This window comes from Garra rufa, chromosome 13, assembly GCF_049309525.1.
Source record: "Garra rufa chromosome 13, GarRuf1.0, whole genome shotgun sequence".
Lineage (NCBI taxonomy): Eukaryota > Metazoa > Chordata > Actinopteri > Cypriniformes > Cyprinidae > Garra > Garra rufa.
Window position 1 is genome coordinate 41,901,979 of NC_133373.1, and position 25,118 is coordinate 41,927,096.

General features: G+C 37.0%; 1 protein-coding gene across 1 annotated transcript in view; it reads right to left on the minus strand.

Annotated features, from left to right (window-relative positions):
• Nucleotides 1-17,186, minus strand: part of runx2b (RUNX family transcription factor 2b) — a 54,579-nt gene extending 37,393 nt beyond the window's left edge. The window contains exon 1 of the mRNA XM_073852936.1: nucleotides 17,059-17,186. Coding sequence (XP_073709037.1) covers nucleotides 17,059-17,116 — 58 coding nt within the window. The 5' untranslated portion in view covers nucleotides 17,117-17,186. The remainder of the gene's footprint in view (nucleotides 1-17,058) is intronic.
• Between the last annotated feature and the right edge of the window lie 7,932 nt (nucleotides 17,187-25,118).

Here is a 25,118-nt window from a genome sequence, read left to right on the forward strand (position 1 = left end):
TGAATCTCCGCTGGTTCCGCCCAGCCTACCTGAATTCCCGTTGTCGACTGTCTGTCCCCTTGCTCACCCTCAGCCCACCATCTGTGCGGTGGGTTTGCCGCAGGTCTGCCAGTCTCCATCGGTGTCATGGCTGGAGGATCCCTCACCATCGCCTCCAGCCTCAGAGTCCTGGACTCCACCTCGGCCCTCCGACCCTGCGGCTCCACCCCGGCTCTCTGCTCCCTCGTCTCCGCCGTCGCCCGTCGATCCACCAGCTCCACCGGGCTCCATCGGCCCTCCGGCTCCGCCCTGGTCAGTCGTCGCCCCATCTTCGCCTCAGGACTATACTCCTCCGGCTGTGCCTCGTCGCTCCGTCCCACCGGCTCATTGGACCTCCTCCCTCCCGCGGGCACAGCCTCGGCCCTCTGTCGCTCCGGCTCCGCCGCGGATCTCCGGATCTCCATCTCCGCCTTGGTCGCCAGAGCCTTGGGTTCCGCCTTGGCCCTCCGGATCCGCGGCGTCACCCAAGATCTTCGGCTTTCCGTCTCCGCCTCGGGCTCCACCACCACCTGCTCCGCCTCCGTCGGTCGGATCCATGGAGTCGTCAGCCTCTCCTCCACCATGGCTCCTCCCTCCATCGGCTCCACCGTGGATTTACATCTTGGCTGCGGCCTGGGTCCCACCTGGCTCCTCCTGCTCCAGCCCCCTCCTGTCACCTCCTTGGCTCCTCCCTCCGTCATCTCCTCCATGGACTGTTCCATCACCTGTTTGGACTTCATCTCTTGCCCTCCTCCCGGGAGTCCGTCCTCCGCCGAAACCCCCTCCTAAGACTGTTTGTTGTTTCCTGTTTGTCGGCGTGAGGACACGCCTTTCCGGGAGGGGGAGGTAATGTCACACCCCTGGACTTTATGTTGGTTTCTCCCATTCTCCCCCGCAGTTCAGTGTGTTTTGGTTTCTCCCTCATCGTCTGCACCTGTGTTTGTAATTAGTCTGTGTGTATATAAGGTGTGTGTTTTCCCCTGTCCTCTTGTCGGTCTTTGATGTTATCCCCTGATGTTACCACTCCGTGTTCCTGTGTCTGCCTGTTTCCCATTGGATTTATTAAATGTACGTCTTTTATTACGTCGTTGTTCGTGTGTTCCTGCCTGAGTTGTGACAATAGGACAATATTTGGCTGAGATACAACTATTTGAAAATCTGGAATCTTAGGGTGCAAAAAAAAAATCTAAATATTGAGAAAATTGCCTGTAAAGTTGTCCAAATTAAGTTCATAGCAATGCATATTACTAATAAAAAATTAGGTTTTGATATATTTACGGTAGGAAATTTACAAAATATCTTCATGGAACATGATCTTAGTATTCTAATGATTTTTGGCTTTAAAAACAAATTGATAATTTTGACTCATACATTGTATTTTTGGCTATTGCTTCAAATATACCCGTGCTACTTAAGACTGGTTTTGTGGCCCAGGGTCACATTTTACTAGTAAAACAATTTAAACTTGCTGCTTTGTCTGACCAACACTATAATTATTAGAGGTATTACAATTAAAATACATGTAAAACAATTTATAAAAAACCCTCCTATACTAAAAGAATAGATTTAAAGAAAGTGGAGTTCAACTGAAACCTATTCATATCTCTGTCTGAGAAAGTGTGACTCACAGAGCAACATGCTGGGATAATTTGAGTGAGCCACAATGACAGAATATTTTCAGAATCATATTATACACTTTTTGCACACACACCTCTACCTCATAAAGCACAGACTAAACAGGCTGCCATTTTAACACCCTTTAAGCAAAGTTTCTTTTGACTCTCTGAACCGTGTATCCATATACAGCCTTCAATGTTCTGGCAGCGCAACTAAAGCATGTGTCATTTAATAACGCTTACTCTTCATCTCTCAGAGATACTGTAGATGGCAATCTCTCCCTCTGACTCAACAGACTCACGGATAGTGATTAACCCAAGTCATAAGTGTTGCAATGTGTTTCACACATTTTAAAAAATGATCCGAATAATAGGTCCATAACTTTGATGGGAACACAGACACAGCCAATAAACCAAATAGGATATAAACAAAGCATCTAATTATTCTTGGCAGAATCGTGCGAGAGAAATCAAACTAGTTTAATCAGTGACAACAGTCAATCAAAATTTTGCCAAATGTTTGTCTTGGTGATAATATTTCAGTAGGAAAAAGCATGAAAAATGCGAAAGAGCCTAAAGAGGTTTACAATGTGTCCAGCAAACACTGGCAAACACTTTTAGATATTTGCCATTTTTGCCATGTAAAATAATCAAACCAATTGGAAGCAACTGCAAAACTAACAAAAACAAATGATGAACTAAAGTACTGCGCACATACACAGAATGAAAGTCTTGCAGGGTGGCATGAGTGGGGGTGGCGGTGGTCTCATGGGTACGTTTCGAGTATCTTGTACGTGGGAGGGATAGAAAAAGCTTCAGGAAGCACTGACATGCATCTGGCACATTGTTAAGAGAGAGAGAGAAAAAATAGTTTGAGTTATACAAGTTGCGATTGAATTACACTCCATCTCCATTTGCCCCGAGCACCGAAAATGTGTTCAAGATTGGCCAATGTTATTAAAGATCAATTTCCAATTCATAAAAAGATAAATCAGAGTTACAACGGTATTAAAAAAACACCCTGTGTGCTACTCCAACAGTTTTCGCTGATTTCTGCTCTCTGATTTGTTTGGACAATAAAATAAACCTAATACAAAAAGAGATGATTTATGTTAATAATTCCTCACAGATGCGTGCTCTCGATCAGATGCACGCGAGATTCACGGCTATCGATGTTGCAGATAAAACTTAATAAGAGAAATGAAGCGACTGTCGACATGTCCAAACAGAGAGGCGTGTTAAATCATATACACAACGAGATATCAAAGAGCATTTGTCACATCTGAATCCACTTTGCCGGTACAGTATGGCCGCCATCTGCAGGCAATATCAGCACCGAAAGCACACGTGATTCGAGCGGCTCACTGTGCCTCGAGAGCTCTGCCCACTTCTTTTCGGGCGTCTCGTTTGATCTCCTAATGAGCCAAGAGGAGCCCACACAGCTGGCTATGATGTGCTACAAAGATGAGGGGTTAGGAGCCGTCCACCGAGCAAGAACGCGGGATTACCGCACGCTTTTCTGAGCCGTTTGTCACCAGACACTCGCGCTGGACTCGAACCAGCTCAAACGCTGATGATGTGATAAGCCGAACGTAACCGAACCCTTATCTGCTGATGGCGTGATACGCCGAGCTCTTAACGGGGTTGACAGCGTAATCCAGCGCGGGTAGCTCATCAAAAACGGCCTGTGTATTGAAAAAGGCCGGTTTCGACACAACCAGACAAGTAGTCGCGCAAAAAAAACGAGCCAGCAACACTTCCCCCCCCTCACGGCGAATTATAAGTGATGACACGGGACAAAGAAACCATTGTTGACTGGTAATGTAAACACGAAGAGACACTGAGCTCCAGGGCTTTAATGATATCCAAATGACTCCAATTCAGATTCATACAGCCCTGGGATTATGTAACGTGCTACATGAGTGTTTTTCTCCGCTTCTTTCTCGTCCCGCATTCTTTTGACGGTTGAGAGGAAAAGTACAGCCACTTAAGTCCCTGGATCAGGGCTCCATTTCACAGTGGTGCATTTTTTGAGACACTTAATTATGGCTTTATGCGGGGAGCAATTTGATGGGGCTATGGAGGCTTCCAATTTTAAATAGTTACTTTCCATCCTTGGCACGCTTCGGGAGAACATACGCGCGAGTGGGATGATGGTGATGATTCGTACACAGAATTCATAGCCTTACCTCATCAGGAAGACCTTCTCAACATCCTTTCAACCCTCAGATTTAATCTGAGCCCATAATTGCCATTTTGTCATTGACTGGTTAGTGACATCATCACTGCAGACGAGACCTTCAGGACTTGGGGTTGCCAGAGAGGCACAAGAGCTGGCAAATTGGAGCCGTGTTATGGTCGCAAATTTTAGGAACATGATGGTTTTTTGGAAGCGCGCCGTGTTCGTTATGGAAAGTGTAGAGGGGGGCCTGTGGTGGTGGTGGTGATGGAGATGTGGGGGCTGTTTTTTTTTTGGGGGGGGTTGGTGGTGGTGGTGGTGGCATGCTACAAAGACAATTTCCTTTTTGCTCTCATTGGCATGACTGTCTGCCGCCTCTAGCCTTCATGGAGGTCCTTAATTGAGATCACTTGTACATAAAAATAGGAACAGAAAAGGAACTTTTGCGGCTTGCGAGGGGGAAAAGGGAATAAAAAGACTGGTAATATGTGACAAAGGCTTCCATTAAAATACCCGTAACATTGAAGTCAAGTACAGGAGACGTAGGGGCTGTTGCCATGGCGATGATTCAGAGATTTATCGTTTTTCTTGACTCCAAGTACTGTTTAAGTGTGCGACTAGTTGTGTATCATTTCAGTTCCACCGTGTGAATTCTGCGTGTTGAGAAACATTTCACATTTTTATTTTAATGAAGCCTACCTTATAACTGGAATTTGGCAACAGGTAGAAGAGTTGTTTATAAATATTAACAAAATAATAATTGAACACCATTTATATATAATTGAATTTGCATGTATTTTAAGCTGCTGCTTGCAAACGCCTTTGAATAATAAGTTAACCATAGCAAGAATAAGCTGCTTAATCATGTTACAAACATATCAACAAAAAAAAAAAAATATTATTTAATTACATTTATATATTTAATCATTACAAATGATACATTTATTAAAGATGTATCTAAAAAAAGTATTTAAGATATTTGGTTTACTGGTCCACAGACACCAGAACTGTGTATTTTTAGTGATTCTTTCTGAAGATTACATAGTTTTCACCAATAGGCGGCGACAAGTGAATCAAACGATACATTCGAAAAAAAAAAAGATTCATAAAGAAGGTCACTAGCTTTTTTACTGAATGAATCAGTGTTTTGAACAAATCGGTTGATCGAATAATTAATGACTCACGCATAAAGACAGTCTCTAGTTTTGTTCCTGAATGAATTAGTGAATTGAACAAATCGGTTGATCAAATTACTTACTTACTTATGAACAAATCAGTGTTTTGAATGAATTGGTTGAACGAATGATTCAATGCATCAGTCATAAAGATGGTCTGTTATTTTTGTTACTAAATTGAGTGATTTGAATGAATCGGTTGATAAAATGATTCAACGGCTCACTCATAAAGAAGGTCACTAGTTTTTGTCAGTGTTTTAAACAAATCAGTTGACTGGATGATTTAATGACTCATTCATAAAAATGGTTACTAGTTTTATTACTGAATAGATGAGTGCTTTAAACAAATCGGTTGATCGAATGATTCAGTACCTCACTCATAAAGACAGCCTGTAGTTTTGTTCCTGAATGAAAGAGTCATTTGAACTAATCGGTTGACAGAATGATTCAATGGTTCATTCATAAAAATTATCACCAGTTTTGCTAATGAATGAATTAGTGTTTTGAATGAATGGGTTGATCGAATGGTTCAATGGCTCACTCATAAAAACATTCATAGTTTTGTTAATGAATGAATCAGTGTTTTGAACAAATCGGTTGATTGAATGATCCAATGGCTCACTCATAAAAATTATCACTAGTTTTGTTACTGAATGAAATAGTGTTATAAACAAATTGTTGTTTAAATGATTCAACAGCTCGCTCACTAGCTTTGTTAAAGAATCAGTGTTTTGAACGAATTGGTTGATCAAATGATTTAATAGCTCATTCATAAAAATGGTCACTAGTATTGTTACTGAATGAATCAGTGTTTAAAACAAATCGGTTGATTGATTGATTCAATAGCTCACTCATAGACGGCCACTAGTTTTGACTCAATCAACAGATTCCTTGAAAACACTGCTTCAATTCAGCAAAACCATTACTGTGTGTTTCTTGGGGACGCTCAACGGTTAATTCTTCTGGGAATAAAATAAAAAATTAATGGATGAAATTAAATTAAAGTATCTGTGTAATGCAAGTTACTCAATATTGACTTCTTGTTACATCAAATTCAAAGTATTATTGCTTGAGTGGTAAAATACTGTCTTTTTGGGCACTGTTTCTATAGTTTTATCATGCAAAACCTCACAAAACCTAAAATAAAACATTCACCCCACAAAAGGGGTCTTCCTTTCACATGCATAGGTCAGGGGCTGCATTTCCAGCTGATATCTGCTGTGTAACTGAGCGAGTGTGGATTAGTGATTTATTCAGCAGAGTCTGAGGAATAATCAAGGGATCAGTCTATAGCAGACCCTCACACCAGGCACTCCTGGACGAGGGTCGGGTATCACTTCTGTACAAGAGCGTGCTTATTTTGGACCAGATTAACCTTGAGAATTCCACCTCACACTTTCCCCTTCCGCTGTGGATTGCACGGCTCTACTTCCTCTCTGAAACGGCCTGGTTAGTTGAAAAATATTTATAGTTATTACGCCGTTCTCATGTATCCACAGTCAGTTAGTTCTATTTTGTATGCAAGGTAAAACTAATAGCAGATTTATGTGGGGGGATTTCACCTCATCCCGCAGTAGATTGAGGATGATTTATTGGCTGTATAATATGAAGTACTGATGGATTGAGTAACTGGAGGACAACCCAAACAGGCAGGTATCCAGAAAAGCAACTCGCAAGGGAACTATCGCCTGTCACCTCGCCACTATACAGCTCCGGCTTCATTTCACTGTTTGGATGCAGGAGGGCTCTTGCTCAGGTGTTTAAAATAGAAAAAGCCTGGATGAAAGGAAAAAAGAGAAAGTCGGGATATTACAGCAGCTGCAAAGAGTTGCTTTCCTCTGAACGTAAACCTTAGGAAAGTGGTAAAATATAACCTGGCCATATGTGCACAGCAGTGGATTAAATGAATTATTCCAGCACGTCAAAAGTCTGTGGAACCAGGTGATTTGCTTGGCTACTGGTCTGATGTTTCTTTTGCATAAAAATAAGGCTGCCATTGTTTGCTCGAAATCGAATCATTCTCATGGGGAGCAAACCTGTCCAGCTTTCTATTCTTTCAAGACATTTCAACTAGAACTGGTCGTTCCCGGTGCTTAAGGGAAAATGGTAACACAACCCAAAAACCTAAGGAAAAAAAAAAGTTTAGTCTTCCCAGTCTCCGACTCTCGTGATGGTTACTGCAACAGGCTAAATGTGATAGCAGGGAGGTAATTGAGAGAAAATGCTACTGCAAGTATAGGGTAATGATACTGCCACAATGACTTTAGGGTTTGGGAATATTTTCTTTCGGAACCGACTCCAGCCTGCAAAGATTATATTCGTCCTCTTTGAACTCTCTCACCCTGCTACAGCACTGGATGTTGATTGAATGTGTTTAAATGGCCAAAAACATAATAGGTTCTCAACACGCAGACATCTCTTTTTATATCCACAGCATGATAAAAAGTTCTTCTGTCAGTTTTGATCAATTTAATGCATTCTTGCTGAATAAAACTATTAATTTCTTACCTCAAAAATTTGAGCAATATATACTTTTACGTCTTTATTCACCATTTCATGGTGCTTGAAAGGATTGATTTCATTGATGGCTTTACTAAAATATTAATTCTCTGTCCACACAAAAATGACATGCGGATATTCCTGAGGCACCCCTGAAGATGATATACAAGGGAACGTGTTCCAATAGATGGAAATGATTAATGACTTTTGCAGCTCTTTTCGTGCAGCTACACTGAAACTACAGTAAATGCAAAGTCTTTGCTTCATGCAAAAGTTAGAGCATTTTTTCTGCAGCAGTTGAAATCCAAATGATATCTAATTTGGGGTGTTGAACCAAACTCAGAAGAATTTTAGTTCGTGAAGGAACATTTGACTGACTTCCCGAATCCCATTGGGAGAATTTATATTATTGGTAATCGCAGCACTTTAGGAGAGATACGCCTGTGGTTTGCCTGTGACATACCAGTGCAATCTAGACATTTTCAGAATTGAACAAAATGACTCTTTGGCATTTAACTGCAGGGAGCTCAGATGTCTCAAATTCACTGCGTTGTATTCCTTCTATTATTTAACTCCTAAACTGGGAGGGTTAAACAACAATAAAACATCTGAACTATAAAAATCTGCTAAGCTTTCTGACTTTCTGAAATGCATTATTTATTTCTCTACACATCGTGATCATTTTATTTAGATTATTAATAAAAAAGGACACTAACAAATGTAATGTAATTAAATAGGACTGAAATAGTATTTTCTAGCAAAACTTAAATGATCTTTGCTTTACTTCCAATTTTTTCAAAAAGATGCTGTGACTGGAAAAAAATAATTACCATTGTGCATATCTCTGCTAGACATCAAGATCTTGATCTGGATGTGCAACACATCTAAGTATAATTAAATATAAGTTACTTTGCTGATTAAAAGCCCTGGAGGCCATCCAATTACACTAATTGTATATGTTATTGTGTAACTGGCTTCAGGGCCAGGCCGTCTGATCTTTATAAAACACCAATTTCACCAATCAAATGTAAATAAATCACACGACAAAACAGAATACGATGAAAACTTTTTGTACTTTAAAAACAGTACGAACCTTCCCCTCGAGGAACGATGAATCAGTGCTTCTCAACATGTTGCAGGTATGTTCTGATTGGTTTGGAGTCAACAGTCTACATGCAAATGTGAATTTTCCTGTTCAGTCTGTCATGTTAACTGATAACTTTTGCTAAATGTTATGCAAAAAATAAAAAATTAAAATTAAAAAAGGTGAACAAAAGCTACATTTTACAAACCACTGCAAATAATCTTTAAGCCTGGAAAAAGGCAACTGCAAATTTTCTCACAATTCTTAGAAAAAACTAAAAATTGTAAAATAAATTCAGAATCCTTTTTTTATATCTCACAATTCTGACCAATTTGTATTACATCTCACAATTCCGTTTCTACTGCAAAAAAATAAAAAAGGTAATTGCGACTTTTTAATCTCACAACATTTTTTCCTCACAATTGCGAATGTATATCTCACAATTCAGATTTTTTTCTTAGAATTGCGAATTAATTAAAATTACGAGTTGTAAACTTGTTATAAATTTGCTCATTGTGTGGTAACGTCGTAATTCTAACCTTTTAGGTTTAACCTAACCTTTTGCCCTCAGATTTGCAAGTTTATTTCTGTTTTTTTGTTTATTCTAGAATAAAAAAAATAAAAAAGGTAAATGCAAGTTTATCAAGTAAATCTTGCAATTCTGCGTTTCTGTCTTGAAATGCAAAGACTGTATCTCGCAAATTTGAGTTTCACACAATTCTGAAAAAAAGTTTGTAAATTTACATCTTGCAATTCAGTTTTTTGTTTCTGTCACAAAATTAAAAAGGTAATTGCGACTTTTTATCTCACAAAACTTTTGTGAATTGTAAATGTATCAGAATTGCGAATTTGTGTTGAAATTGCGAGTTGTAATTCTGAACTTTTCTCCCCTCAGATTTGCAAGTTTAATTATGTTTTGTGTTTCGCCAACAGAATAAAAAAATTAAAGCTAAATGCAAAGTAAATTGTGAGGTTACATTTATCTTGCAATTCTAAGTTTCTATCTCGAAATGCAGAGATTGTATCTCACAGTTCTGAGTTTCAATCTTACAATTCTGAAAAAAGTCTAATTTGTGAGTTTACATCTTGCAATTCTGTTTTTTGCTTTGGTCACAAAATTTTATCTCACAACACTTTTTCTCGCAATTGGGAATACATCTCTCAAAATTCTGATTGAAATTGCGAGTTGTAAACTTGCATATTGCTTGTTATAAATTTGCAAATTGTGAGTTAACGTCGTAATTCTGAATATTTTTCCCCTCAAATTCGCAAGTTTAATTGTGTTTTGTGTTTCGCCAACAGAATAAAAAAATTAAGCTAAATACAGAGTACATTGAGATTATATTTAAGATTATTTCTTTTCAAAAACGCAAGTTCATATCTTGCAATTGCGAGTTACAAGCTAGCAAACTGCAAGTTATAAACTAATCTAATTTGTGAGTTTACATCTTGCAATTCTGTTTTTTGTTTCTGTCACAAAATTAAAAAGGCTAATTGCGACTTTTTATTTCACAACAATTTTTCTCCCAATTGCGAATGTATATCTCACAATTCAGAATTTTTTAATCAGAATTGTGAATTTGTGTTGAAATTGTGAGTTGTAAACTTGCATATTTTGTTTCGTCAACAGAATAAAAAAATGAAAGCTAAATACAGAGTAAATTGTGAGATTATATTTAAGAATTTTTCTTTTAAAAAATTCAAGTTTATGTCAATTGCAAGTTACAGTTGCAAGCTTTTTTCTCCCTTAGATTTGCAAGTTAAATTCTGTTTTATGTTTCCGCAACAGAATAAAAATAAAAAATAAAAAAGGAAAATGCAGAGTGAATTGCGAGTTTATATCTAAGAATTTTTCTTCTTAATTGCGAGTTACAAGCTTGCGAACTGCATGTTATAAACGTGCAAATTAGTTAATTAGTTAAGTTTATATCTTGCAATTCTGAGTTTAAATCTCAGGAATCTGAAAAAAAAATCAGATTTGTATAATAAAAATTCGGAGAAGTTTGCGCTGCATGGTGACGCAAATACGAAAAGAAATGCATGCAGTTAGCATGATGACACATGACCACAGGGTCGTGCTGAAGGCAAAGAGCAGTAAAGAGCTGGCTCTGTTAGACTTGGGTTAACCGTACTATAATTCTAAAGCCCTGAGGACTGTCCCAGTGGCCATTTGGTTGCTGTTTACCAGAGAGATAAATTCCACTGTCCCTGAAAGGGGAAGGTCATGGGCAGCGCGTGGGCTGAGTGTGTATACCGGTGGTCAAGTGTAGGCTGGTATGAACATGTGGCTAGAGCGTGTTCACATATATGTGGGATTGTTTTAAGGACTATTTGAATTGAGATGAGAACAGTCTGCTTTGTTTCCATGCAGCGTCTTCCGGCCGCATGTTTCTCAACTCATTTAAAAGAAACTTGTGAAATTGCAAAAGCAATTTGATGACAGTGGAAAAAAAGAGTAAGATCAAATGTATAAAGTGAGATCTTCACGTCTTCACAGTCTTAATTTATATTATTATTTTTTTATGTTGTACTAACAACAATTACCACTTTAAATACAATGTTCCCACAGTTTATTGCTTTTTAAGTTGTGATTAATTCGAACTTTGGAACATTACAAACGAGAAACCAAAATATGACTAAAGAAAGCACATTTATGTATGTCAAGTATAATCCTCCCAGACAATATTGCCTTTCTTCTAAAGAAAAAAAAAGACATTAAGAAAAACAGAAAGCCTGAAAATACTGCTGTCATTCTTTCTTTGAAGTGCATTTTCTCACAGAGAGTTTAAAACAATAGCTGGGTTTCTATCCACATATTTTTATGCAAATTTCAGGATACTGCATTAAAAAATCTTGGATAAAAACTCCAAGACATGCACTCTTAAAAATAAAGGCTCCAAATGCATAGATGCCATAGAAGAACCATTTTTGGTTCCCCAAAGAACCTTTCAGTGAACAGTTCTTAAAAGAACCGTTAAAAGGTTCCATTAAGAGTGTGGGGGGAATTAAAAAAAAAAACTCTTTAAGACAAACTACTATAAAAACATTTACCAAAAAAACAACTAGATAAGATGCACATGAGCAGCACGCTGTTCTGATCACAAATAAGAAGTTACTATATTTGGCGAAGAGTGAGACCAATCCCATAAAATAATTTTCAACTGTTTTCAACACTGATATTGAGAAAAATGTTTCTTGAGAAGCAAGTCAGCATATCAGAGTGATTTCTGAAGGATCATGTGACACTGAAGACAGAAGTAAAGATGCTAAAAAATCAGCTTTGCATGACAAGAATATATTACGTTTTAAAAGATATTTAAATAGAAAACAATTAATTTAAATGGTAAAAATATTTCCCAATATTACTGTTTTTACTGTATTTCAAATCAAATAAAAGCAGTTTTGGTGAACACAAGAGACTTCTTTTAAAAAAACAATAAAATTTAACCAACTCCAAACTTTTGAACAGCATCCCATGAGTTTCTTTCTACGCAGAACATTACAAACAAGCCACTTCTGAAGTTTGATGCTTAGGATGCCCTCCTAAGCTCACCAGCTTTTGGAAGAGAGCCGATGTTTAAAAAAATAAAATCACAATATGCTTTAAATTCTCTGGGAAGTTTCTCGTTAAATCACTGTTTTTGCCTATTTTCTCGCCTAAGAGAACAGACATTCCATTTCCCACATACACATCAAAACAACACAGAGACAAGCACGCCACCAACAAATCAACTAATGTGCTGTAATTATATGTTGCCGCTTTGAAGTGCCTAGCATTTGCACTATTCAAAGAACATTAAAGAGCATCTAAAATAAAACTCAGGAGGACATGAAGTGTAAAAGACCTGTCCTGTTTGACTAAAGTTCAAAGTGCTGTTTTGAAGACTTTAAAGGGCTTTCTCTATATATCCCGTCTGAATACGTGTTGACTAAAAATGAATTGAGAGCTGAAAAGAAGATCCCAGCCCCATGCATGGATTTCCCAGGACAATGTTAGCGTGACATCAAAGGCAATTACCGAACGCCGTGCCAAGGTGCGCGCTCTCCTTCTTTCTCTAGGCTTTGTGCCGCGTGCATATTTCATTTCGGCCTTTGTGAAAGTGTGTGTGGGCCGCTGTAGGCGGGAACGCCTCCCAGAAACTTTTGTGTCCGGTGCGGGACGCAGCGCAGGTGGCATGTCAGTGATTCGAGGGTTTTTTTACAACATATAGGGGCCTTTTGTGCCGAGAGTGATTGAGCTATCGCGTTTAAACGTGTGGGAGGAAACGTGATGAAGACGACAAAGGCCTCCACCGAAGCAGATGGGTGGTGTCTGATCTGGCCGTTTGTCTCCTGTGCGAGATGCAAGGTGATCCCTGCCTTTTTTACTTCTTCCTGTTCGTGTCACTGGGCTGCTCAGATTACAGCATTAGGCTTGTGTGGGTGTCCTCAGCCAGAACTGGCGTCCCAGTGCCAACAAACTACTCTTCAGGTGTGCAACTGATCCATTTAACACCTCTGCCCTAAAGGGGGTGTGTGGGATGGTAATTGAACCAAATTAAGAGATGGTACCTGTTGCATCGTGGCGCTATACGTCCAGGCTTTGTCATTTCCGGCGTTCGGTCTGTGCATATGCTGAGGCCATGACAAAAGAGATCGGTTTCATGCTCTTCAGCTGTATGACTAAGTGCATTAATCAAATTACCTCTTCCTTTTCTCATTCATCAGTTCCTACCAGCTTCATCTGGAAGATCAAAGGCCGGTGTCGGACACTATAATACATCCCACCCATGTTAATCAAAATTTAACAGCTGTTATTTATTATTTATATGTCTAATTTATTATTAATTCTTCCTTTTGGGATGTATAATTTTAACTTAGACTCATTTCAGTGAAATTGTCAAGTCAAACGTATTTGTATAACGCGTTACATCATTTCAAACCATATTGTAGATGGACTTCTGAAATTAAATTAATGTTACATTTGTATTTGTGACCCTAGACCACAAAACCAGTCTTAAGTAGCACGAGTATATTTATAGCAATAGCTATGGGTCAAAATTATCGTTTTTTCTTTTATGCCAAAAATCATTAGGATATTAAGTAAAGATCATGCTCCATGAAGATATTTTGTACATTTCCTACTGTAAATATATCAAAACTTTTTCTTTCTTTTTTTATCGGTAATATGCGTTGCTAAGAACTTTATGTAGACAACTGTAGGCGATTTTGTTAGTATTTTGATTCCAGATTTTCAAATAGTTGTATCTCGGCCAAATATTGTCATCTTAACAAACCATACATCAATGGAAAGTTGAAAAAAATTGATCCTTATGACTGGTTTTGTGGTCCAAGGTCATATTGGAGGTCTTCATAGACACCATTTACCCTACACTTTTAACAAGGAGCCAATAATATAATATTTTTAGTAGACTTTCTTAAACACAAAATAAAACATTTTGGACCCCATTGATATCTTTCAAATCTTTCTTTATGTTCAAGAAAGTCATAAAGGTTTGGAATGACACTAAGTTAATAATAAAGCATTTTGGGGTGAACTATCATATTTTTAATAAAACCAAATAACAATAAAAATTCTGTTCTCAAGTTTAAATGTCTTTAAACACTTTTTAGTCTTAAAGAACATGAATATGCCATACTCTAACAATATAATCATGATTAACAGTCAATCATGATTAAAAGAACATTGCCATTATAAGATTGACACGGTAATCAGCCAATCGCAGTGATGTTGAGGCGCTGAATCCTGTCATGTGACTTTTCTATCTTTCACGGTTCAATTCAAACTGTACAAACAAAAATAAAAAAATAAAAGGATCATGGACAGTGACCCTACATTTTTTGTGATATATCTTGCTGTGCTTGTGAAGCATTTTGTATATATAATCAGCAGTTGATATTTAGTGAGATAAATGTGAGATAGATAGACAGACAGACAGACAGACAGACAGACAGACAGACAGACAGACAGACAGACAGACAGACAGACAGACAGACAGATAGATAGATAGATAGATAGATAGATAGATAGATAGATAGATAGATAGATAGATAGATAGATAGATAGATAGATAGATAGATAGATAGATAGATAGATAGATACAGTTTCATAATTTTAATATTTGTTACTGATTTTTAATTTATGTTATTTTAGTTACAAAATTAGGCAGCAGTGATTGAGGAGATTATAACCTCAAAGTCCTTTTATAAAAGACGTAATTTAGACACAAAGCTCTACCTGACTATTAGCGAATGAATACACCCCAAGGACCATTCAATATCTAAAAATTGCAGCCGAAAATTACATGTTTGCTCGCCAGCTACAATTAAATAGCACCAAATGAATATGGCTTTGATGATATTTTTAGATGGTCCTCTCCTTCACAGAAGCTGCAGCAGCTCAGGGTCAGAGATTTTCCCCCTCGCTTCAATTACCTATTGATGAGAGGGCTTCCCTGCTCTGGCACTGCTTTGGAAAAAGTAAAGTCTGGTTTGCTTTTAAGATGTCTCAGGAATGACAGCGGGCGGTGGGATCTGAGCAGGCGATGCATGCAACAGAAGCTGCCTTTGCTCTCGGATTATTTGGGATTCCTGGATTCTCTGGAATGTTTATGGACTTTGAGTCACTAAACCGTCTTCTTTTCTTTCATCAGTCTTCATTTTTTTTGTTTAATGCCTCCCTTACATTTTCGCTAAATGATAATTGCTACCATGGGATAATTGTCAATACTGTATAGCTCGGTTTTGATAATGAGCAACAAAATATGCCCTGGAGAAACCTAGCGAGTCTGTCTCATGCCACACATGTAGACAATTACTCCACACCCATCTGCCATTAGGCAGCGTTACAGAGAATGTTTTCTACTTAATTAAATCCAAATCTCTCAATAGTGGAGCCTGAATGAAATATAATGTGTCTGTTTGGGTCTGGTTTCTTTTCTGCTGCCTACTTCTATCTACATCTATTAGCTCACACTAATATGAAAGTCTAAAAAAAAATCATTTTTTAAATGATTGTATTTATTAAACACATTTGCAAATGTTGAATGAATTCAAACTGATCAAAATGTGTTTAAAACACATTTATATGCTCCTCTGAGTCTGACCTAATCAAAATCTGTCAAGCAGATAACATAAAAAAAAGTCAACAAAACTTAAAAATGAGAAGGAGAAATGGCCTTACTAGAAACCTATTGCAGAAAACAACTTTCTCACATTTACTCATGTTTTATATCTGGGGTTGTTAAGAACACACACAGAAGTTATTTCTTTCAAGAAGGACATACGAAGCATGTTATCAAGTTGAAACCAATTTTTTGAGCTATCAGACAAGACTGGTTGTCTCTTACATCCCAAACAGATCATGAGATTTAAACAGATCTGGAATCAGAATGCAGTTATCCGCCAAATCTAAAACCTTATGCTCTCCGGGCAAAAAAAAATATTGCAAATCACAGAGAATTTAACCCAAGCATATACTGTACCTCCCATAACAAAACCACATAGAAACTGAACAAAGTGAAGGTCTCAGGTGGGCTTTTACTCTGCATATCTGCACTAACCACAATCAAGACATGCTGCCCTACAGCAGGCGCTAAGCTTTCCCCCGTCCCGTTCTCATCCTGGTCTAGTCTCACCCCTGGGAGCACGCTGAGGGTCAGAGGTTAACATGCTAATAGAAGGCACTGATTGCTGCAAGTGGCTCTCAGGTCCGCTTACTGACCGAGAACAGCACGCGTGCTGCGGGAACAGGCCTCGCACAGCTGTGTTTGGAAAGCAGACTTTCAGACTTGAAAACGGCTTTACAACATTTCTCTTGGAGGATTCGGCAAAAGCCATAGATCAGAATGAATGGGCTCTCTTACTTTTGCTCCGTGACATGAGAAAGTCATATTTCTTTATGTACAATACGAATTTATGCTTGTCTGTTAGTTAGTTAGTTTTATACAATTCCAGACATTCTCAAATACAGTAGAATGTTTTTGCATGAACATAATACATTATTAAAACAATCAGATAAATACATAAAAATCTGGAGCCCTTAGTGGCACAGTAATAAAGTTTTATATATATAGTAAAATGCAGTCTGAGAAAGATGCATAGTAAAGATGTGCACACTATATTTTTAATTAAAGACATTTCTCAACTTTTGAAGACTTTAAGTTGGCTTTCTCAACCGTAACCCTTCTGGGCTTTCAGCTTGTACACACCCACTAACCTAACAGTCAATGTCAAACATTCACTTATTTGCTTTTATATTAGATTTCACACCCTTGCTTTTTGACGCACATCCCAAAAAGCATGCATTACACTGAAAATGACACTCCAGCGGCCGATCTTTCCTACATCGGCTCCCACACGCAGCCAGGCTTGGCCTAGGCGAATGTTTGTAAACATCAACACATGATTGTTGCCTCTCAAAACGCACATCCTTATTATACACTCTACGGCAAGGTCAAAAAGAGGGTGAAAACCTCGGGCACTTACCCCAGAAGAAGTTCTGCTGACATGGGGTCACAGAGCTAAAGAGGCTGTTGGATGCCATGGTCGCCCAAATTTCGCTTCTCTGCGGTTTTCGGTGACCCTTGACGCCTCAACCTAAGAGGCGTGCGCGGGGTGCCAGGAGAAGATGCAAAAAAGGAAAAAACATCCACAAGAAATGCGTTTTTGTATCAAGTATTTTCATGACCACAAGTAATGACCAGTTCTGGTTTAGGAAAAAATGCAAAAATCTGTCGCCTTATTGGACAGGACGGAGCCAAGCTCGCAGCAGAGGATAGTGCGGTTGAAGCGTACTTACTGGTTGGTGCGGTCCTCAAACCTGAAGCTGACCGGTGACAGTTAACCATTTACGTGCCGCCGTACAAAAATCCCGAGCCGAACTTTTCTGCGGTTCTGTGGTTGCTCGGGAGGTGAGCGGAGCCTTCACACAAACCCAAAGAGGCACGAGCCTTTAAAAAATCTTTTTTCTTTCCCTCAGAACACTGTCACTGGAGAAGCACGGTCACATGTTTGTGACATCACTGGAGCCGTGTGGGCCAACTTTTTTCCTCCGCTGCCTTCCTCTGTTTTCCTTCTTCTGGAGACGCGTGGTTCGCCGGCTCTTCCTGGCACTGGAGAGGGAAGGGGTGGGTGTGATGCTGCTGCTGCTGCTGCTCACCCCTTGTGACTCATGAGGCTTCGGAGGGGGGCGTGAATGCCGAGCGTCTCCCTCTCCACATATGCGCGCTGCTCTCTTTCTACCTCTCCATCCTTCTTAGTCAATCGGCGTGCTGCAGCCTGTCTCCGCTGACCCCGAGGTGATGTGAGGAGAGCTGCTCATAACGCAGAGGTGTGCGTCTCTTCTTTCAGTTTCTTACTCATAAAGACGCAACATATGCCTGGCACCAGTGCATCTATCCCGGTATGCGCGTGCGTGTGCGAATGAGTCGGCCTCTCTGTTCTCCAAATGAGGGATTCCTGTAAGAGGCGATACATTATTCGGTACCTGACAGCCGGGTGTGTGAAGAAGAGCATGTGACAAACCACTATCACGCTCTGTGACTCACTGGTTTCACACGGCACGCAGACGTTTGCCTGGCAATGGCTCTGGGCGCCTCTGTGATCCTGCTTGTAGGTATTTGTTTAAACAGATCAAGAACGCTGTCGTTAGAATGTATCAAAAGTCTGGAATGTATGGAATGTGTCAGATATTTAATTTCAGTGCAAAGTTAACCTCATTGCAAACAAATTATTTTCTCTTCACACTGGTTTTCCAGTACAATATCTAAACATTCTTAAAATCAAGATACATTTACCTGAGACACAACATATTAAAGACATTACAATATCGAAAAAGTGATCAAAATTAAGTGCCAATGGGGTCAGAAACGTAAACCTAATTGAAAGAGAAAACAAGTCGTTTTTTTAAAACCCCACTGGCATTCCCTGTTGGAAAAAACAGCATATGCTGGTTAGGTACACTGTAAAAAATGACCGTAAATTTAATGGTAAAAAAAACTACGGTAAAAACCTGTGAAATGGTTAACGGTAAGTTCCCCTTCTATATACGGTGAAAAACTGTGTTGGACATTGCATGTAGTTTTACTGTAGTATACCGTTTTTGGAAGTGAAAAAGAACGTAAAATTTACAGTGAATAACCGTAAATTGACATTCCCAGAATTCCCTGTGTTTCATTTTTTTATTTGATGTTTTTTTGATGAAATAACTTTTTCTTCTTAGATTTTTCTTGCCAGTTTTGTACATTAGGGTTGTGTGTTACATCTAATGTTGTTAAATTAATGTTTTTTTTGCATTATTTCAGTTTTATGTGTGTTACCATGATGGTGTTTAGTGTTTGTGTGAATGACACTGTGCACCTTCTATATATGTTAGTATTAAAACCTCCTTGTGATGAGCTTTGATTCACCGCCTGCTTTTGGTGGTTATCAGTGTATTACAAAGGTACAAAACAGATTTCAGTACTTTAAAAGGTTGGTACTTTACCATTATATCAGTTAATGAAATTAAAGTATTTACCTGTAAAATTCTGGCAACCACAGCTGGTTGTTTATTTACCGTAAATTTTACGGCTTTTTTTTTTTTTTTTACAGTATAGGTTTTGATGCTGCTTTAAGCTGGTCCTTTTGCTGGTTTGACATGACCAGCTAAGGACCAGCATAAACCGGCTAAGGACCAGCTTAAACCAGCATCGAAACTACCTAACCTGCATATGCTGGGTTTTTTTTTTGACCAGGGGCACTAAGCATAAATTCACTTTTTTAGATTTAGATTTTGCTTCTCAAGTAAATTTATCTTGATTTAAAAATGTTTTGATATTTACAATTTTTTTTTGTAGTGTTGCAGTGTTGGAAGTAACTAGTCAAACTATAGTGTAACAATAGCTTAGTTTGTTACACCCCCTACAAGTAGTGTTATGTGACAAAATGAGACATTGTTGGTTTATGCGTCACATTGTTTTGTGCATGCAGCTTTAGAGCTGAGTCACCTGGTGCTCAATAAAGCAGTCCAGAAAAAAGTTTAACAGACTCCCTGTGCAGCATTGCATGTCTGCTTTTGAAATTAAATAATTAGGCAATTTCTAATTCAAGTTTAATACATTTATATCATTACCCTTGTACTTTGAAAAGATATTAACTACAGTTTAACTAGATTAAACCATGTCAATCTTGAAGCTTGGCAAGGTACAGTTTCAAAGTTACATAATAAACAAGTAAGGTAAGCTTAGAAACAATGGTATTTCATTGCGTGCATAAACTTATGTGACATATGGACTTGTCTGGGGAAAATGTCTCACCACAATATACCTTAAAGGACTTTCAACTGAACATTTAAATTCTTCAGAAAGTGAAATACATTCTATAATTTAAATAGTGTGTTTAATTTATGGCTTGTTTTTGCTATGTTAATTATGAAGGGCATTAAACATTATCCAGGCATAGCCAGCGGCTCAGAGCTCATTACAGATTCTTGTGTAAATATTTTTTTCCTTTCTTCACACCCACATCACAAATGCATGACACTAATTTAAATATTAGCATTGTCTCTTATAACTGAATGCATCTAAATATGACAATGTGCTACTTTTTTATACAACCAGCCTTATTATTGTCATTAAATGTTCATTAAAAAAATTTAAAGATCAAAAGTTCAGTAAAAACAGTAATATTGTGAAATATTATTACATTTTAAAATAAATGTTTCCCATCTGAATATATTTTAAAATACAATTTATTCCTGTGATGCAAAGCTGAATTTTCATTATCATTGCTACAGAAATTAAAAACACATTATTAATTTTTTTCAAGATTTTCATTAATAAATACAAAGCTCAACGGAACAGCTTTTACTTGAAATAGAAATCTTTTGTAACATTATAAATGTTTTTACTGTCATTTTTGATTCTGAATCATTGCTGAATAATAGTATTAATTTCTTAAAAAAAAAGTTATTGACTTTAATAGGCCAAATATATATATATATATATATATATATATATATATATATATATATATATATATATATATATATATATATATATAATTAAATTAAATTACTAATTTTGGTGAGCAGCATCCATTTCATAAATATAAATTGACAAATAAAAAAAAGAAAATTTAATAAGAATGACATTTTATAACAAGTATGAATTATTAATTAATTTTGTAATTTTCATTTTATTTTTTATTTTCTCCACCAAGTCATTCTAGGCAGTTAATTTTAGATATAATATTTAATATCTGCAAATGAACGGCACATAATGAAGGACCAATTTGGCAGGCAGAATGTTTTCGAAATGTTAAAAATAAATTTGCAATAACAGAGATCATATATATATACACACAAGTTAAGACTTGGCTCGATATCCAGCCCGTAGCCATATGAAACGAACAGGCAGGTACAGTGATTTAATTTAACAGGCTACATCTGTAAAACGCCAGGCTAGTTTACACTGTGGCCGCCTCTGAATTAACATGCTTTTATAGGAAACAAACACCACTTGCAAGCAGTTCCTGTTGGCAGGAGCTACAAATACAAATATTGAGCATCGTTGAAGGTGGGGATCTACTATATTAAGACGATCCGCCATATTACAGAGGAGAAGGATTCGTGAAATACTCCTCAGCCTCTAGAAAGTCCATGGCACATCCAAGGAGAGAGTAACTCAATATGCGAAGTAATATTTCCAAAAGGATGTTTATATTTGATGTGAATTGTTCGGTATGGTCTGTAAGGTATAATTTGAATGAAAGTAGATATTTTTCTTTTGCCGTCCAATGGTGAGTCTACATCTTCCAGTGACCTAGAGGGCCTTTCTTGTGGTGTCTGCTCGACTGTTTTTGGAGTTGCAGCTTGGAAGGAAAATAAAAATCGCCCTCAGCGTCGGATGGGGGGGGTTCGGGTGGGCAGAGGGGATGTTTAATATCGAATGGCACTCTTACAAGTACAACATGCATTAAAAATAACTCCTAGAGCTGAAATTAAATCAAAATTGTTGAACGAAAGAATAAAAAAAAAAAAAGTCAAGAAACAGCGAAACAACATTATTTTGCTAAAGAAGATATTTTAGTTTTGGTGGCCTAACCACTGCAAACTCAGGCAATTTTGTACTCTCTGCCATTTTAATCAAGAATCCCATCCAGGATAAACACAAGTCTACCTACACAGCAGTTCAAAACGCCAGAGTCTCTGGGGAACATTAGACGATTTCCAAAGTTTCCTTCGTAAGTCTAATTACTTGTTGGAGGGCATTAAGAGCTACCTATGTACATGTACATCCATCTATTTTCCATTTGCGTGATTTATGAATAGCTTTACTTGTGCACTGAAGGCATACAGACTTTTACAGAACTCTCTAAGTGTAAAAATTGCTAAATGTCATGATACATACAGATAATTATGATTTAATAAACACGAAAAGGCTTAAAGAGACAAAATAATGCATGGGAAACCTGTTTGAAAACAATTATTTGTTTCTATTGGGCCAAAATTTTCACACTTCAGCCTTAACTATACTGCATACAAGTATAGAAATATCATTCTAGCAAATTTTTCATCAAGTTATTTATAGACACTGCCATTTAAAGGGTTTGGGTTCGATATGATTTTTGTAATGTTTTTGAAAGTAATCTCATCTGCTCAAGGCAGCATTTATTCGATCAAATATACAGTAAAACAGTAATACTGCGAAATCTTATTACAATTTCAAATAAGTGTTTTCTATTTTCATATCAAATGCAATTTATTCCTGTGATGCAAAGCTGAAATGTCAGCATCATTATGCCATTATTTATTATTATTAATGTTGAAAACAAGTTTGCTGGTTATTATTATTAATAACTTTTTTCAGGATTATTTGATGAATAAAAAGTTCAAAAGAACTTTTTTAGAAACGGAAATATTTTGTCACATTAAAAAATGTCTTTACTGTCACTTTTGATCAATTTAATGTCATTTCTGAATAAAAAAGTTTTAAGTTCTCTAATTTTTTTGTTGAACCCAAGCTTTTGAGTGGTGGTGTATGAGGATTCATAAATCAAATTAATCAGAATTAAGTGCATATATTGCTTTAAAAGAAGCCTTTAAATGAAAAAGTTAGGATACATTTCTATTGATTTTAGAAGTCAAAATAAAGTGTATTTCCATATTATGATCATAAAAAAACACAGTCAAAAGCAATCTAAGTTGACAAAAAATTATACATGCAATGTTTTAAAGGAGTAGTTTACTTTCAGAACAAAAATTTACAGATAATGTACTCACCCCCTTGTCATCCAAGATGTTAATGTCTTTCTTTCTTCGGTTGTAAAGAAATTATGTTTTTTGAGGAAAACATTTCAGGATTTCTCTAATGGACTTCTATGGTGCCCCGAGTTTAAACTTCCAAAATGCAGTTTAAATGCAGCTTCAAAGGGCTCTAAATGATCCCAGCTGAGGAAGAAGGGTCTAATCTAGCGAAACGATCGGTTATTTTCTAAAAACACTTACAATTTATATACTTTTAAATCTATACACAGAGTACACACAGAGCTAGACAAGACGAGCATTTGAGGTTAAAAAGTATATAAATTTATTATTTTTTTTATTTATTTTTTTTTATTTTTTTTAGAAAATAACCGATTGTTTTGCTAGATAAGACTCTTCTTTCCTTGGCTGTAATCGTTTAGAGCCATTTAAACTGCATTTTGGAAGTTCAAACTCGGGGGCACCATAGAAGTCCATTATATGGAGAGAAATCCTGAAATGTTTTCCTCAAAAAACAATTTCCTTACGAAGAAAGAAAGACATGAACATCTTGGATGACAAGGAGGTGAGTACATTATCTGTACATTTTTGTTCTGAAAGTGAACTACACCTTTAAAGACTTTAAGATACTTTAGATGTCAAGTTAAAACAGATAGATAGATAGATAGATAGATTATTAGTATTCCATTGAAAGCACTCACTTTGACAGAGAAACCAGTCTTATGTGACTGTGATCTGTGCAGTAAACAATAATGTGAACAAAAACATCTCTGTGTGCTCAAAGAGTCTTTTGCCAGAGACTGGATGACAGAGCTCTGGCCTCTTCACATGAGGACTGCATTTATGATTGGTAGTAAAACAATGAGTCCCATAATGTGACTGAAGCTCCCTATCCCCAATTTTAATGTTTAGAGTTGGAGTTCTATATGACTCATTAGTGAGTCAGAGTTTCTAGTTCCAGTCGCCTTTCTGATCCATGTTTTGTGTTTGGTTGCATATTTTTAAATTATTTTACTCTTGGCCAATTTGAATTCTAAATCCTAAAGACAATTTTTGAAATCTGACAACAGAAATGAAAAACAAAAAACATTGTCTCAAATCAAGAACAGAACCTAATGTTAATACAGAAATGTATAGATATTCCAGTCATAATAGTCATAAATGCACTACCCTGCAATGGATGCCAGAACAACAAAGCTATGAACATTCTGTTCCTAAATATAGCAGACAATGTGATTAGAGGTTGAAGTTAAGACACATCTGTCATGAAACATGTTGATGAAATGAATAGTTTGAGGTGGTCTGGGTCAAAACGTGCTTATTCAACATTCCTGTGTACATGAGTAAAGAGTTTGCTAAGATTTCTTTGCACAAATAATTCAACAATGAGTTATGCACATATTGGAGCAAAAAACAGCCCCAAAGCACTATGCTAAAGAAATCACAAAGTTAGCCACACTAAAAACCAATAACAAAATGCAGCCATATACTCATACATGATATTATTTAATTGGACAACATAAAAATTAGATAACTATCAGATTAAATGTGACCCTGGACCACAAAACCAAAAATAATTTTGAAAATCAATGCATTTGCTGAATAAATAAGCTTTCTATTGATGCATGGTTTGTTAGGATAGGACAATATTTGGCCGAGATATAAGTATTTAAAAATCTGCAATCTAAGGGTGCAAAAAAATCAAAATATTGAGAAAATTGCCTTTAAAGTTGTCCAAATTAAGTTCTTAGCAATACATATTACTAATCAAAAATTAAGTTGTTATATAATTATGCTAGAAAATTTACAAAATACCTTCATGGAACATGATCTTAATATCCTAATGATTTTTGGCATATAAAAAAATATATTAATTTTGACCCATACAAAGTTTTGTTGGTATTTGCTACAAATATACCCATGCTACTTATGACTGGTTTTGTGGTCCAGGGTCACATATAATTAAAATTATAACACACTCGATGAACTGGAGCATTGTTGCACTACAAAAAAAGAACAATAAAAATGCAGTGATTGTAATAAATACTATTATGTGACAATTCATTAATGAATCAATGAATCATTTTTTTAACCATTTTACTGCTATGAATCATCTAAACAAACCATTTTCCTAAAGCAAACAGTTCAAACAAATCGATTCACTGAAATGAATCAGACTTACTTTAGTTGTGGTAACCTGGAATAACTTAATAAAAATTTACAGTGCTGCATAAACAGAACAATTAAAACATTGTGATTGTAGTGAACACTACTGAGTCATGACTCATATAAATCAGTGAAT